Raw genomic sequence first — 12,344 nt, 5'->3', positions numbered from 1 at the left:
TATCTATATATCTCGTAGAAAAATACTAAACTTTCATCATGTGAACGATTTTCCCAGGCTGCCACACACAATGTAGGAAGTTGTTCTAAGTGTTGTAAGGGTTCAACTCACCCTGTCCTCCTTGACTCCAGTAATGTCAGAAGCACTTGAGTTCCATTGACAATAGAGGCTTCACTGGTCATCTTCTCAAACATGCTCTTTAAAAGTTGCGCCACATTCTCTTCTCTAAATATAAACAAAACTATTAGAACAGGTAATAGTTCAAAACTACTTCTCTTATGCATGTTAAAAATCATCTCAGAAAACAAAATGATACCTGGCATTCCTAAGGAACATGTACAAGCCATTGAAGATAGCTGAGAACTTAGTTATGTGATAAAAAAAAAAAATTATATATTATAATTACCAAGTGATTTACAGAGGAGCAAATAAATCCTCTCAAAATTTTTTTGTTTGCAAACGATGGGATATGGTTTATCAAATCTATGTTTATCAAGGACAATTATGGCTTATCTGTGGACAGTGGCTGTCTTCCTGAGCGTGACGCACTGTGGAGGAAAAGATTTTCTCTCCTAATGTATCAACCAGATACACATACAACTCATAAGAGCATAATCATTCACCACTATGCCTTTCATTCTGGCATTGTGTGTGTGTGAGTGTGTGTGTTGGGGGGGTTCTGGGGTGGATGAGCCCATTTGTGACCATTATTAAAAATAGTAGAGACAAGTCTGTTCCAACAACTGACAGGGAAACTTACGACTCCAGGACTGCCAGTAATGGGTCTGGTTCCATGGCCTCTGGGATCTGATTGGCCTGATCTCGACTTAGACGAATAATGTCACAGAGAGTCTGGGACGCATTTGATTGTCTCTGCAGGAATACAAGAGAACTTTTATTTAACAGCCCAACATGCCAGATGTTCCTTAATCTGTCCAAATCATCTACAGCATCTCCCTTGGTATGCAGATCACATAGGACTTCATAAAGAATGCATTTACTGCTGATGTTCTCACCTCCTCATCTCTCCCTGTGTGCATGAGCTCAGTCAGCCTCTGGATCAGTCGCTCCTCATTCAGCCACTGGAGACAGAACATTAAGCACATTTTCTGAATCGGGAAACAAGAGGAAACACTCCGTACAGATTATTAAAACTGCAGTTAACTGCAGCGGAGATTAGTCACAAGAGGGAAAAAAATAAACTTTTTTTTTTTTTAATGAGTTGTACAAGCAGCAATTTGGCAAGACACTATTAATGACTAGTTAAACTCAGTGTAGTGTAAATCCATTGAGTCACTCAGCTGTGGGAAAGGTATTAAGATTCAGTAGAGTCAACCTCAGCTGAAATCGGTGGAATAGTGAGAAGACAGTGGTATTGACTACTACCTACTATTGGTTATTGATCTATCATCATCATCATTCAGTGTGTTTTCTAATTACTGAAAATAATCAGTAAAATGTCTTAAAAATCTTGCACAGTACGAGATATTAAAATCTTTGTGCCATTACTACAGAGTATACATTTCTTGTTTTTATTCAACCTACACATTTCATAAGATGAACTGCTAAATGATTGGGGAAAAATCGTTGATCATCATCGACTATAAGAAACAAAATGTTGAGCCCAGAAACGTGTGTGCGCCCTCACATTGAGAACCTCCTGTCTGAGGGGAGCTGGTTCCACACAGCTGATGAGACGCAGGAGCAGATCCATCATGGGGGATACATCTATGTGGTTCAACACCAGGCTGATGAAGTTGTGTTTTTTCCTCAGGAACGAGATCATCTAGACGCAAACAAAATCGTTTTAAAATCGCATGCTCTTCTGACCAAATAAAGATGATCGAAGCACATCAAGTAATGTCACAAGTAACACACACACACAAAATAACTGCATGTCAGTGGAAATCCAAATGCCAGTTCCACTTCTAAACAAAGAAAACTGGGCACTGCAAGCCAATCACGTTTTAAGGTTTTAAGTGCTTACTTGCTCTGTTTTGCGTGCTATCAGGTTACCGATGGTCTTGCTGAAGAAGGAGGCCAGCAGGGGGTTGAGAGGAGGATCCTGTTCTAGAAAGCTGTAGAGCTTCTCCAGCAAAGATACATCTCCACCCAGCTTGTCATTAATGGTGTTCACATCAGAGGTGAGGAGATCGCAGGCAATGTTCGGAAGTCTAGATGAATAGAGAATAAAAGTGTTACCCTAGATCCTACTGTCTTTATTCTTTTTTTTTTCCCTCTCAATGCCATGTAAAAGAGACTACTGTTTTGACAAGCGTATACTACTGATAAAACTGAATAAAATAAGTATAAACATTCCTAAAAAAAAAAATCATTAAACTGGTTGGTGAAATAATGAATGAGAAAATGATGAGTAAACCACTAATCCGAATCAGTAATCGGTGTCCAATACAGAGAAACACACCGGTCTGCAGAGACCGATTGTGGAACGATGTTGGGATTACACACGACTCATCAAATGGTTCGCCTTTTAAAAAATGATTCAGTGCGACATCTTACTTGAAGCGTATTTTCTCCTCCAGGTCAAAAGAGGGTTCCTCTGTGATGAGGCCGACCAGCTCATGCATGCAGTGGTCCTGTGAGAGAAAGAGCAGGAGTCTGTGGTTCTGTGCCTTGCACTCCTGCAGCAGGTCTTCCTCCTCCATCAGCTCCTTCAGAGTTACATCCTCCCGATCAAGCAGCTGGTCGATGTGGGAGGTGGTGTGCAGGTCAAACTTCCAGAACATGGCAACGGCTGCAAGAGGAAGCACGTGCCTGGACAAAGAGTGTAGGCAGCTGTAGGTGTGTGGCAAAGAATCAGTCATATGCAAATGAACAAAAGAACAACAATTAAAGTATCAAATCTGGCTCTGAACAGAAGTCATAGGAACGACGCAAGATGAAAACCTAAAGGTGCTTTTATTTTTAAACACACGACAAACATCTCAGTGTAATGTCAGTAACTTCACTCACAACTCGGGTATGATTTTAGAAGTATTCAAAATTTGGAAAAATACACATGTAATTATTATTCACCACAATATAACAATATTATAACAAGAAGTGGCAATCTAGATCATCTATATTCTTAACTACAGTGCTTACTACTGCATGAACAGCACCAAATCTGGATCATAACATCTGCTTTTTGAAACATTAAGCAGTTAATTTGGTCCTTAAAACGTTTTTCTCTTATTTATTTTTTTATTTATACTTTTTTCTTAAAAACTTTGGTCTTTAATTTTGTTTAATTTGAGCCATTCAGAGGTGGACTTGCTCTTGTGCTTCAGATCATTTCCCTTGCTGCATAAACCAATTACGCTTGAACTTCAGATAGGACTGATGACAGGACATTCTCCTTGAGGATCTTCTGGTAGAGAGCAGAACTTGTAGCTCCATCAATTACGGCAAATAAGTCGCCCAGGCTCTGAAGCAGCAAAGCTCCCCACGCCATCACACCTCCACAGCCATGTCTCACTGGAAATGCCATGTTAGGGTTCCACCAAATGTAGCAGGACCCATATCTTCCAAAAAGTTCCACTTTCCACTGATTAGTCCACAGAACATTATTCCATAAGGTATGAGGATGCCGAATTCTGGAATTTCTTTAAATTGATGGCGAGGCTCATGTGTAAATGGCTTACGTGGCTTTTCACCTCAGGTCATGAGACAGAGACTGTTGTGGATGATGCTGATGAGTCAAGTCAACTCATTTCCCACTGGAAACTTATCATTCATTAAAAGTAATGTAGTTTTTCCATAAGCAGCGTACATTAAAACGAAGTTGGAATCTTTCAGTGGAGTTGGAACTGATTATGCAGAGATGTGCAAATAAAGCACCGATTTCAGCAATTACATACAGCAGAAAATGACTTAGCCCAAGGGTTTTCTCAGGCCTCCATTTGTTCCACATAAACCCTAGTTTTCATAAATAAACGCTGCTACGTCAAAAGTCTGGCCTCTTGTGGATAAATTGCATGTTATGAATGAAGAGTCATTTACCAGCAGATGAAATGAGTGAATCCTTAATTACACCTTCTCCACAAGTAGACAGGCATTGGAGTGGCAGACAGCAGAGGGCATGGAGCGAACTAGCAGTAATCAGCATGGAGTCCGCTTCCCAGCAGAGCCTCCTCAGAACACAATTACCTTAGAGGAACCCTGGAAGACCAGAAGCATGAGTTAGAAACAAGAACAGAGAAACGCAGGCAAACGAGTACGATATAACGTCTGTGACCATAAACCACTTTTCATTCTGGAAACACTTTACTGTCAGTCAGTGACTGCAGAACAAGCACTAAACATGTACCAATTTATCTGCAACAACACTAAATGTATGACGACGTACACTCAATGACCACTTTATTAGGAACACTATTATACCTGCTCATTCATGCAATTATCCAATCAAGCTATCATGTGGCAGCAGTGCATGTATAATATCAGAAAAGGCGTACAGATACAGGTTAAGAGCTTCAGTTAATGTTCACATCAAACATCTGAATGGGGGACAATTGTGATCTCAGTGACTTTGACTGAAAAGGATGATGGTGCCAGATGTGTTTGTTTTAGTATTCCAGAACGTGATGATCTCCTGGGATTTTCCACACACAAGAGTTTACACAGAATGGAACAAAAAAACAAAAAAGACAAGCAATGTTTTTATTTTTTATCAATCTTCATTTTTCCTGTTTTGGAGAACCTGTGCCCACTGTAACTGAGAGGAGTGGAATTCAATGTGGTCTTCAGTTGTTGTAGCCCATCAGCCTCAAGATTCTAAGCCTCAAGCATGTTCTGAGATGCTTTTCTGCTCAACACGGGGGTAGAAAGTTATTTGGCTTTGGCTTGTCTAGTTTATACTTCTAGAATGCCATTTGGGAGAGGGAGAATGGCCACTTCTCTGGGGAATGGCAGTGTCAGAAAAATATTTGTGACTCTGAAAGCACATAAATAACATGTTTTTAGAAGTTGGTTAAAACCCCCATTTTGGCCATTCTGATGGGTATTATTATATCTCTGACCATTTGAAATGTCACTGCATCAGTTATATCCTTTCAGCATTTACTTGTTTTCTTATGGGAAGTTTTTTCAAATTCTTTTGTTTGGTTCAGCGTCGTTTCTGGTGAACCGTGTTTGTGCAATGTCCATCGTGTAAAAATCCAGAAGTTCCTTGTGAATTTTTTTAGACACCAACTCCTCCATGTTGTCAGCCATGCTGCCAAACAAAACGAGGAGGAAATGTACACTAAGGAACCATGCTTCCATGGTTCCTACTCTGGTTTATTATTAGTTTGCTCGTGTGTCGTTCAGGCTGGAATAGCAAAAAGAGTAAAGACTGCTTTAATAAACAACTTGAGATGTCATGTCTTAGTGTTTTCAGCGTTACTGACACACCGTGTTGGGTATCACAGAACTCTCTGTACACAGACCCTGGAGACATTTTAATGCTTCTAAAATAAAATTTCTAAAATATACAATCCAGCAGTCTGAGATTTCCCCCCCATTCTGATCTTTGATGTAAACTGAAGCACTTAACCTGTATCTGTGCTAGTTTATGCTTTGTGCTGTTGCTTTCTGATTGGCTGGTTGGATAACTGTATGAATGAGCAGGTATACATGTGTTCCTATTAAAATGGCCTTTGAATCTATAACAAAACGTGGTTGCTCCACGTAATAGTAAAGTTCACTGATATTTACCAGGCACAGACTCGACCACTGAAGTAAAACAGGAAAAGTTACAATACAAATATACAAATAAATCACAGCAATATGGCAAACTAGCAGTAATTAAAAAGGTGACTGTCATATAAATCTTCCTTATTTGTCATTGAATTGTTTTCTATATAAAAGTCTCAGGGTGGTCTATTTTGATGATCTCACCGGATGACATTTCGCAAAATGAACTTCAGTCAGTGAATTATGAAATACTACAAACATGTACTGCAGCTGTACATGGAATTACTTTCAGATTAAAGAGATGACTGGCTGTAAAAAGTATGAGAACTTCTACTGTAGACTACACTGAGATGATCATGGGTTTAAACGCAGCTTTTAACAGCAAAACCCTTTATGATTTACTCTTAAACCGGAAAAAGTTTCTCCTAACTTGCTCATTGAGAAGCTGTTCACTTAGCCTTAAGATTCTTTATGATTCATGACATATGAAAGACACAAGTGTAAAAATGTGGGTCTCCGCCATCCCTGAGCTACATCATATCTGTCTCTCCACACCCACAGTCAACAGACTAACATCGAGAGCCAAGTGGTCGACACTTTTCCAACTGACTGCTCAGATGTTGTAATGAAGATAACTGAAGAAATTTTGTTAATAGAATAGAAAAGAAAAAAAAAATCACTAGCAATTGCAGGTTTTGTTTCTGAGTGATCAGTTTTAGTTGCCCGGAAGATCAGTATGTTTAACCACCAAGAAGAAAACACTCATTTATTGACTTCTGTAAAACAAATCTTTTTATCTGTTATGTAGCTGTTTAAATGTAACACACTACACAGGGGAGTGACTCCCCTTGACGCTGTAACTGTACCACAAGCTACTCATTCAGCACAAAGCTATTCTACAATTCTCCTCTAAACTAAACACACAGTCACACCACAGTTAAGCACATCAAAAGAAAAGTAAAAGTAAACCCCATTTTACCCCAATTACCCAGTTTGAAAGAGTATGAAAGGGTCTGCGCGCTTCTCAGTGTGAAATGGTCAGCACGCTTCCGAGTGCGAAAGGGTCAGAACGTTTCCTAGTGCGAAAAGAGCAGTTTGCTTCCGAGTGCGAAAGGGTCAGCGCACTTCCGAGTGCGAAAAGGGCAGCGTGCTTCCGAGTGCGAAAAGGGCAGCTCGTGAAAGGGTCAGTGCTTCAGAGTGTGAAATAGTCAATGCTCGAGTGTGAAAGGGTCAGCTCATGAAAGGATCAGTGCTTCAGAGTGTGAAAGGGTCAGTGCTCGAGTGTGAAAGTGTCAGTGCTTCAGAGTGTGAAAGAGTCATTGCTCGAGTGTGAAAGAGTCACTGTTTCACAGTGTGAAAGGGTCAGTGCTCGAGTGTGAAAGAGTCAGTGCTCGAGTGTGAGAGGGTCAGTGCTCGAGTGCGAAAGGGTCAGTGCTTCAGAGTGCGAAAGGGTCAGTGCTCGAGTGCGAAAGGGTCAGTGCTTCAGAGTGCGAAAGGGTCAATGCTTCAGAGTGCGAAAGGGTCAGTGCTCGAGTGCGAAAGGGTCAGTGTTTCAGAGTGTGAAAGGGTCAGTGTTTCAGAGTGTGAAAGGGTCAGTGTTTCAGAGTGTGAAAGGGTCAGTGTTTCAGAGTGTGAAAGGGTCAGCGCGCTTCCGAATGTGAAAGGGGCAGCTTGTGAAAGGATCAGCGCTCGAGTGTGAAAGGGTCAGTGCTTCAGAGTATGAAAGGGTCAGTGCTTCAGAGTGTGAAAGGGTCAGCGCTCGAGTGTGAAAGGGTCAGCGCGCTTCCGAATGTGAAAGGGGCAGCTTGTGAAAGGATCAGCGCTCGAGTGTGAAAGGGTCAGTGCTTCAGAGTGTGAAAGGGTCAGTGCTTCAGAGTGTGAAAGGGTCAGTGCTTCAGAGTGTGAAAGGGTCAGTGCTTCAGAGTGTGAAAGGGTCAGTGCTTGAGTGTGAAAGGGTCAGTGCTCGAGTGTGAAAGGGTCAGCGTTTCAGAATGTGAAAGCGTGCATTGTCATGGGTTGAACCGTGCTAATTAACTGTGGAGTTGTTCTACTTGACTGGTTTTACAACTACAAACAGTAATGTTTTATTATTTTTCATACCCTATCAGAAACATTATCTTGTGTTACTTTAGCCAAACATTAGTAGCTTGTATTACTTGGTCAACCGATCAACTGGCCTGGCCAATATCAAACATTTTAAGGTAAATTAGTCATCGGCCAATCAGCCGGCAAGCATGGCTGATTAATACAAGTGCTCGAGCTCCCAGTTTTGTCTGCTCCGGCAACCACATGGTGCCTTCAAACATAACATGAATCAGAGAACGCACTGGCATTGCAGTTCCCACAGAACAAATGGTAAGGCTGAATTCCTAACTCAAAGATAATTACATAAAGTAAGGGAAGGTAAAATATAAGCCACCTTATATATTATAAGCAGTGCTTACTCTAGCCTTTATATAATTTGTCTTGTCATTCAGTGAGAAAACAAGATTCTAAGCTAAGATAGCAAACAACACAAACAGGACAAAAGCACAATGCTTTGCAGAGTGTATATCACATACTGCAGGCTATATTTTATATTATTGCTGAATGATCTCGACTGCCAAAATTTAACCTAATGGAATCTAATTTAATGATTTTATTGTAACTGGTTTTGTACAAACTATGCATGTGCTCTTCACACTTGCTGTACGAGCAATGAATGGTAGGCCATAACTGATCATTAATTGTGCACTGACATGAACAGCGCCCCCTAACGAATAGTTTGATCAAGATTGCTTCTGCTGCTACAGGACCCCCAGAGGGACACACCATTCAAGATCGGTGGAGATACCTCAATGACAGCCCAGTCTTATAGACGTTTGAGTAAATGAAGCTCTGCCATGAAATGATAGATTAGTATGGAGCTGCCATATTGTTTACAAATCTCAACATAGATAATTACTGAGATTCAGAGTTTGCTGAGTAATGTGACAAATAATTTCAGCTTGACTGCACTTACGGTTCCTGAGAAACTGACGTTATCTCTGCCCCTTATATATGACCACACCCAAAACTTTGCTAACTACCTCCAAATCTGATCCCTTATATACCTTTAGAGATGCATAGAAATAAAAATAGAAATAGAAATAAATGAGAGAAAAAAGCCGAAAATATATTAAATTAATTTAACTTTGTATTTGCAAGACGCTAGCCTGGAGCTGCTACGTTCATTACTTGACTGCAGTTTTGCATATCTTAATAGTTATCGTTACATTGTTTGGATAATTGGATAAACAAATCAGTTAAATTTAATTGTTACAGAACTGAATTAAAAATAATATTGAATATTTTTGTTTTGGTGTTAATTTCAATAAAAGTGTGAATTTTACTGGTTTGTAGTTGCTCTATTCAGATTCAGTAAATTCATTAAATGAATTAAAAAGTCTAATTTAACACAATTTTATATATATATATATATATATATATATATATATATATATATATATATATATATATATATATATATATATATATATATATATATATATATATATATATATATATCTTTTGGTTTTCAGCCCAAAATTTTCCTTTCGGTGCATCACTACCGTTCACGTTTCTTCCGTATCAGAATAACCAGACATGAGACCACAGCCACTGCAATACCCGTATCGGATGACAACGCATTCATACGACAACGTCATGCTTTGTGAATGACTGAACAGATGAATGATTAATCTACGAGTGGACAACAGGATGCTGGACTTTCTGACCCCAGTTTGTCAGTATCTGCTAGTCCACCACACTGAAGACCAGCACGCCCGAGGGCTGTGTGCTGCGTCCACTCTGTTTATCCTGCTGACTCAGGACTGTGCTGCAAAATTCAGTTCTAATCACATCATCAAGGCTGCTGAAGACAACAGTTGTGGGCCTCATCAGCAACAATGATCGCAGAATGGTGTAGAGACAACAATCTATCTTTTAATGATGATAAGACTAAAGAGATGATTGCTGACATCAGGAGGACCCGAGTGGACCACTCGTCACGGCACATCAATGGAACAACCGAGGAGAGACTCAAAAACACCACCTGCCTAGCAGCGCGTGCACTTCCTGCACAGGCTGAAGGCCAAACTCCTATCCTCACCTCCTTCCACAGAGGGACGATAGAGAGCGTCCTGACCAGCTGCCTCACCGTATGGCACAGAAACTGCATAGTGTCTGACCGCAAGACCCTACAGTGGATTGTGAGGACAGCTGAAAAAATCATCTGGGTCTCTCTACCACCATCGACACCTCATACAACAACCGCTGCATCCGCAAAGCCACCATTATTGAGGATGACCCTCTCACGGACTCTTTACACTCCTTCCATCAGGTAGAAGGTACAGGAGCACCCGTGCAACCACCAGCAGACTCCACAACAGTTTCTTCCCTGATGAGGTCAGATTACTCAACACCCTGCTGCATCCCAACACCCACCTGGGCTAGCCGAACACCTGACCTAGTAAGACTCAGTACCACTGCACACCTGCACTTTATAAAGCTGCATCAGTCACTTTTAGATTATGAAACTGGTTTTGACGCCAGTTTAGCTGCTATACTTGTGCTGCTACATTACACAATAGTTTACAGTTTACAGCCCATGTCCTGTGTATTTCCTGTCCCAGTGTATTTCCTGTCCCAGTGTATTTCCTGTCTTGCAATTGACAATAAAAACCCACTTGACCTGAAAGCTCTCACTTCAAGCACAACTCATACATGAAACAAAACTCATTTACACTGTTTCTTTTATTTAGCTTCTGAATATTTTATTCCTAATGTCCTGTTTTAAAATAAACTACTAAAGATCTATGAACCAATAAGCTTGTAAGTAGTTCAATAATTTTTACATCACTTCATTTCCTTAAGATGCATTAATGCACCATGTCACCATCCACCTTTCAGTTCACTTTAAACATGCTGGGAGTCAGTCACAAAAAGAGTCAGTTTCCTGGTTCAAGGAAAATTAAGAGTCAATTCCAAAGCGAGTCAGTTTCCTGGTTCAAGGAAAACTAAGAGTCAGTCCAAAAGAGTCAGTATACTGGTTCGACGAAAATTAAGTGTCAGTTTCATAGTTTGAGGAAAACTAAGAGTCTGTCCAAAGGAGTCAGTTAACTGGTTCGAGGAAAATTACGAGTCAGTCCCAAAGATTTGGAGCCCATTCCATACTCACCTCTCACCAACACTGCACTCTGCAGGTATCTGATTTTTTTTATTTTTTTTAAAACTGTTTGACATTATAATAATTGTTGTAATATTCTCCTGACAGACGGTCTGATAAACGTTAGTAATAATATACTGTAGCCTGTGATCAGGTGTCATCACCTGCAGCCTACACACACCTACACCCGCTGCACAAAGACTGACAGCCAGGAAAAACTTCAGGAAAATATATGATGAGGTGAAAAATACAGTTCCCTGATTTTATACAGAGCTTTTACATCAAATCTACAGAGCTGTCTGTTCCTAACTATCCCACCTGCAGGTCCAGGGTTTCCTCTACACAGGAAGGAGAACACACTGGACCACAGCATGGCCGATTTAAGAGAAATACAGCTCAATTTTAATAACACTCCAACATTAATTTCAACTTTGGGATGATTCTGAAAACCACACACACACACTGCTCAAATTATACAGTAAAATACTGTGAGTTTTACCTCGTGAATCAGCCTTCTGTCGTGAAGTGAGTGAATAAAAGCTTTACTGAAGTAATGTGAACCAGTGTGTGTGTGTGTACGTACTTAACAGTTTCTTGAAAAACTAGTCTAAAATATTTCAACGTCATTAAAAAAGCTCAAATCTATAACGTGTGAAAATCAGCTGAATGACTGATTTTAGATCAGAAGTATGTTTAAGTGTATAACTTAGTTTATTAGTGTATTTGTTACAGCGATCCGAGGCCTGATCAAAGCAAACACCGCCAGACCACTGACGTTAGCTTAGCATAGCTAGCGAGGTACACTGTCCGTGCCCAAGTTTAAAAAGAAAATTAGACGGACAGCGCGGATTAGTTCAGTAAAGTTGGTTTCGTAAGGAATGAAACAGGAGACGTGGAAGTGTGTCGCTGTGTGTTAAGTGAGACTGTTTAACCCTGCTCATGTCCGCTCGGAAAACGTCACCAAGACACTGAAACTGTAGTAAAGTAAACACATTCCCCGGAGGATGAACCGCAGGAGCAGGAGCACTGAGACACAAACACAGAGACATGAGCCGCTGACAGACATCGCCGTGATTTTACACAAACTTACCTCGGGCTCAGCGCGGAGTTTAACTGCTCTCTCTCTCTCTCTCTCTCTCTCACACACACACACACACACACACACACACACACACACACACACACACACACAGAGGATCTGTTTTGCTTGTGAAGCTATAAAGCAGCAGTTCACTGGCGCTAACTCCGTTCCACAGACTCTGTACCAGCCGCAAAACTTATCTCTCCCAGGCAGCATGCATGACGCACTCCATCACACTCCTGACTAAAACAAATCACAAAACTATCGACGGACTCCGAGCTTCACATGCAAGCAAGAAAAAGTCATATTCTTCAATTCAAAATGGCGAATCCTACCACGGGAGCGCTAAGTTTCAGAACCGCGCGAGCTGCCCTACTCACCAGGGGGCACCAGTGCGCCGAC

At 40.8% G+C, this 12,344-nt stretch overlaps 1 protein-coding gene across 10 annotated transcripts in view; it reads right to left on the bottom strand.

Annotated features, from left to right (window-relative positions):
• ppp6r2a (protein phosphatase 6, regulatory subunit 2a) overlaps positions 1-12,344 on the bottom strand; it is a 32,971-nt gene extending 20,627 nt beyond the window's left edge. For 7 of the 10 annotated variants that reach the window (XM_017485572.3, XM_017485578.3, XM_047159772.2 and 4 more), the window contains exons 1-8: positions 11,952-12,316; positions 4,003-4,161; positions 2,521-2,775; positions 1,988-2,174; positions 1,649-1,786; positions 1,017-1,082; positions 761-873; positions 112-225 (exon numbers count right to left, since the gene is read on the bottom strand). In XM_017485572.3, the coding sequence (XP_017341061.1) occupies positions 112-225; positions 761-873; positions 1,017-1,082; positions 1,649-1,786; positions 1,988-2,174; positions 2,521-2,747 (845 nt within the window). In that variant the 5' untranslated portion in view covers positions 2,748-2,775; positions 4,003-4,161; positions 11,952-12,316. Of the gene's footprint in view, positions 1-111; positions 226-760; positions 874-1,016; positions 1,083-1,648; positions 1,787-1,987; positions 2,175-2,520; positions 2,797-4,002; positions 4,162-11,951 lie in introns of all 10 variants that reach the window. The other 3 variants (XM_017485575.3, XM_017485574.3, XM_017485573.3) reach the window with 3 other exon arrangements.

Source organism: Ictalurus punctatus, chromosome 14, assembly GCF_001660625.3.
Source record: "Ictalurus punctatus breed USDA103 chromosome 14, Coco_2.0, whole genome shotgun sequence".
In the NCBI taxonomy this organism is placed as follows: Eukaryota; Metazoa; Chordata; class Actinopteri; order Siluriformes; family Ictaluridae; genus Ictalurus; species Ictalurus punctatus.
The sequence above is the reverse complement of the archived record's forward strand: the minus strand, read 5'-3'. Positions and strand labels throughout refer to the sequence as shown.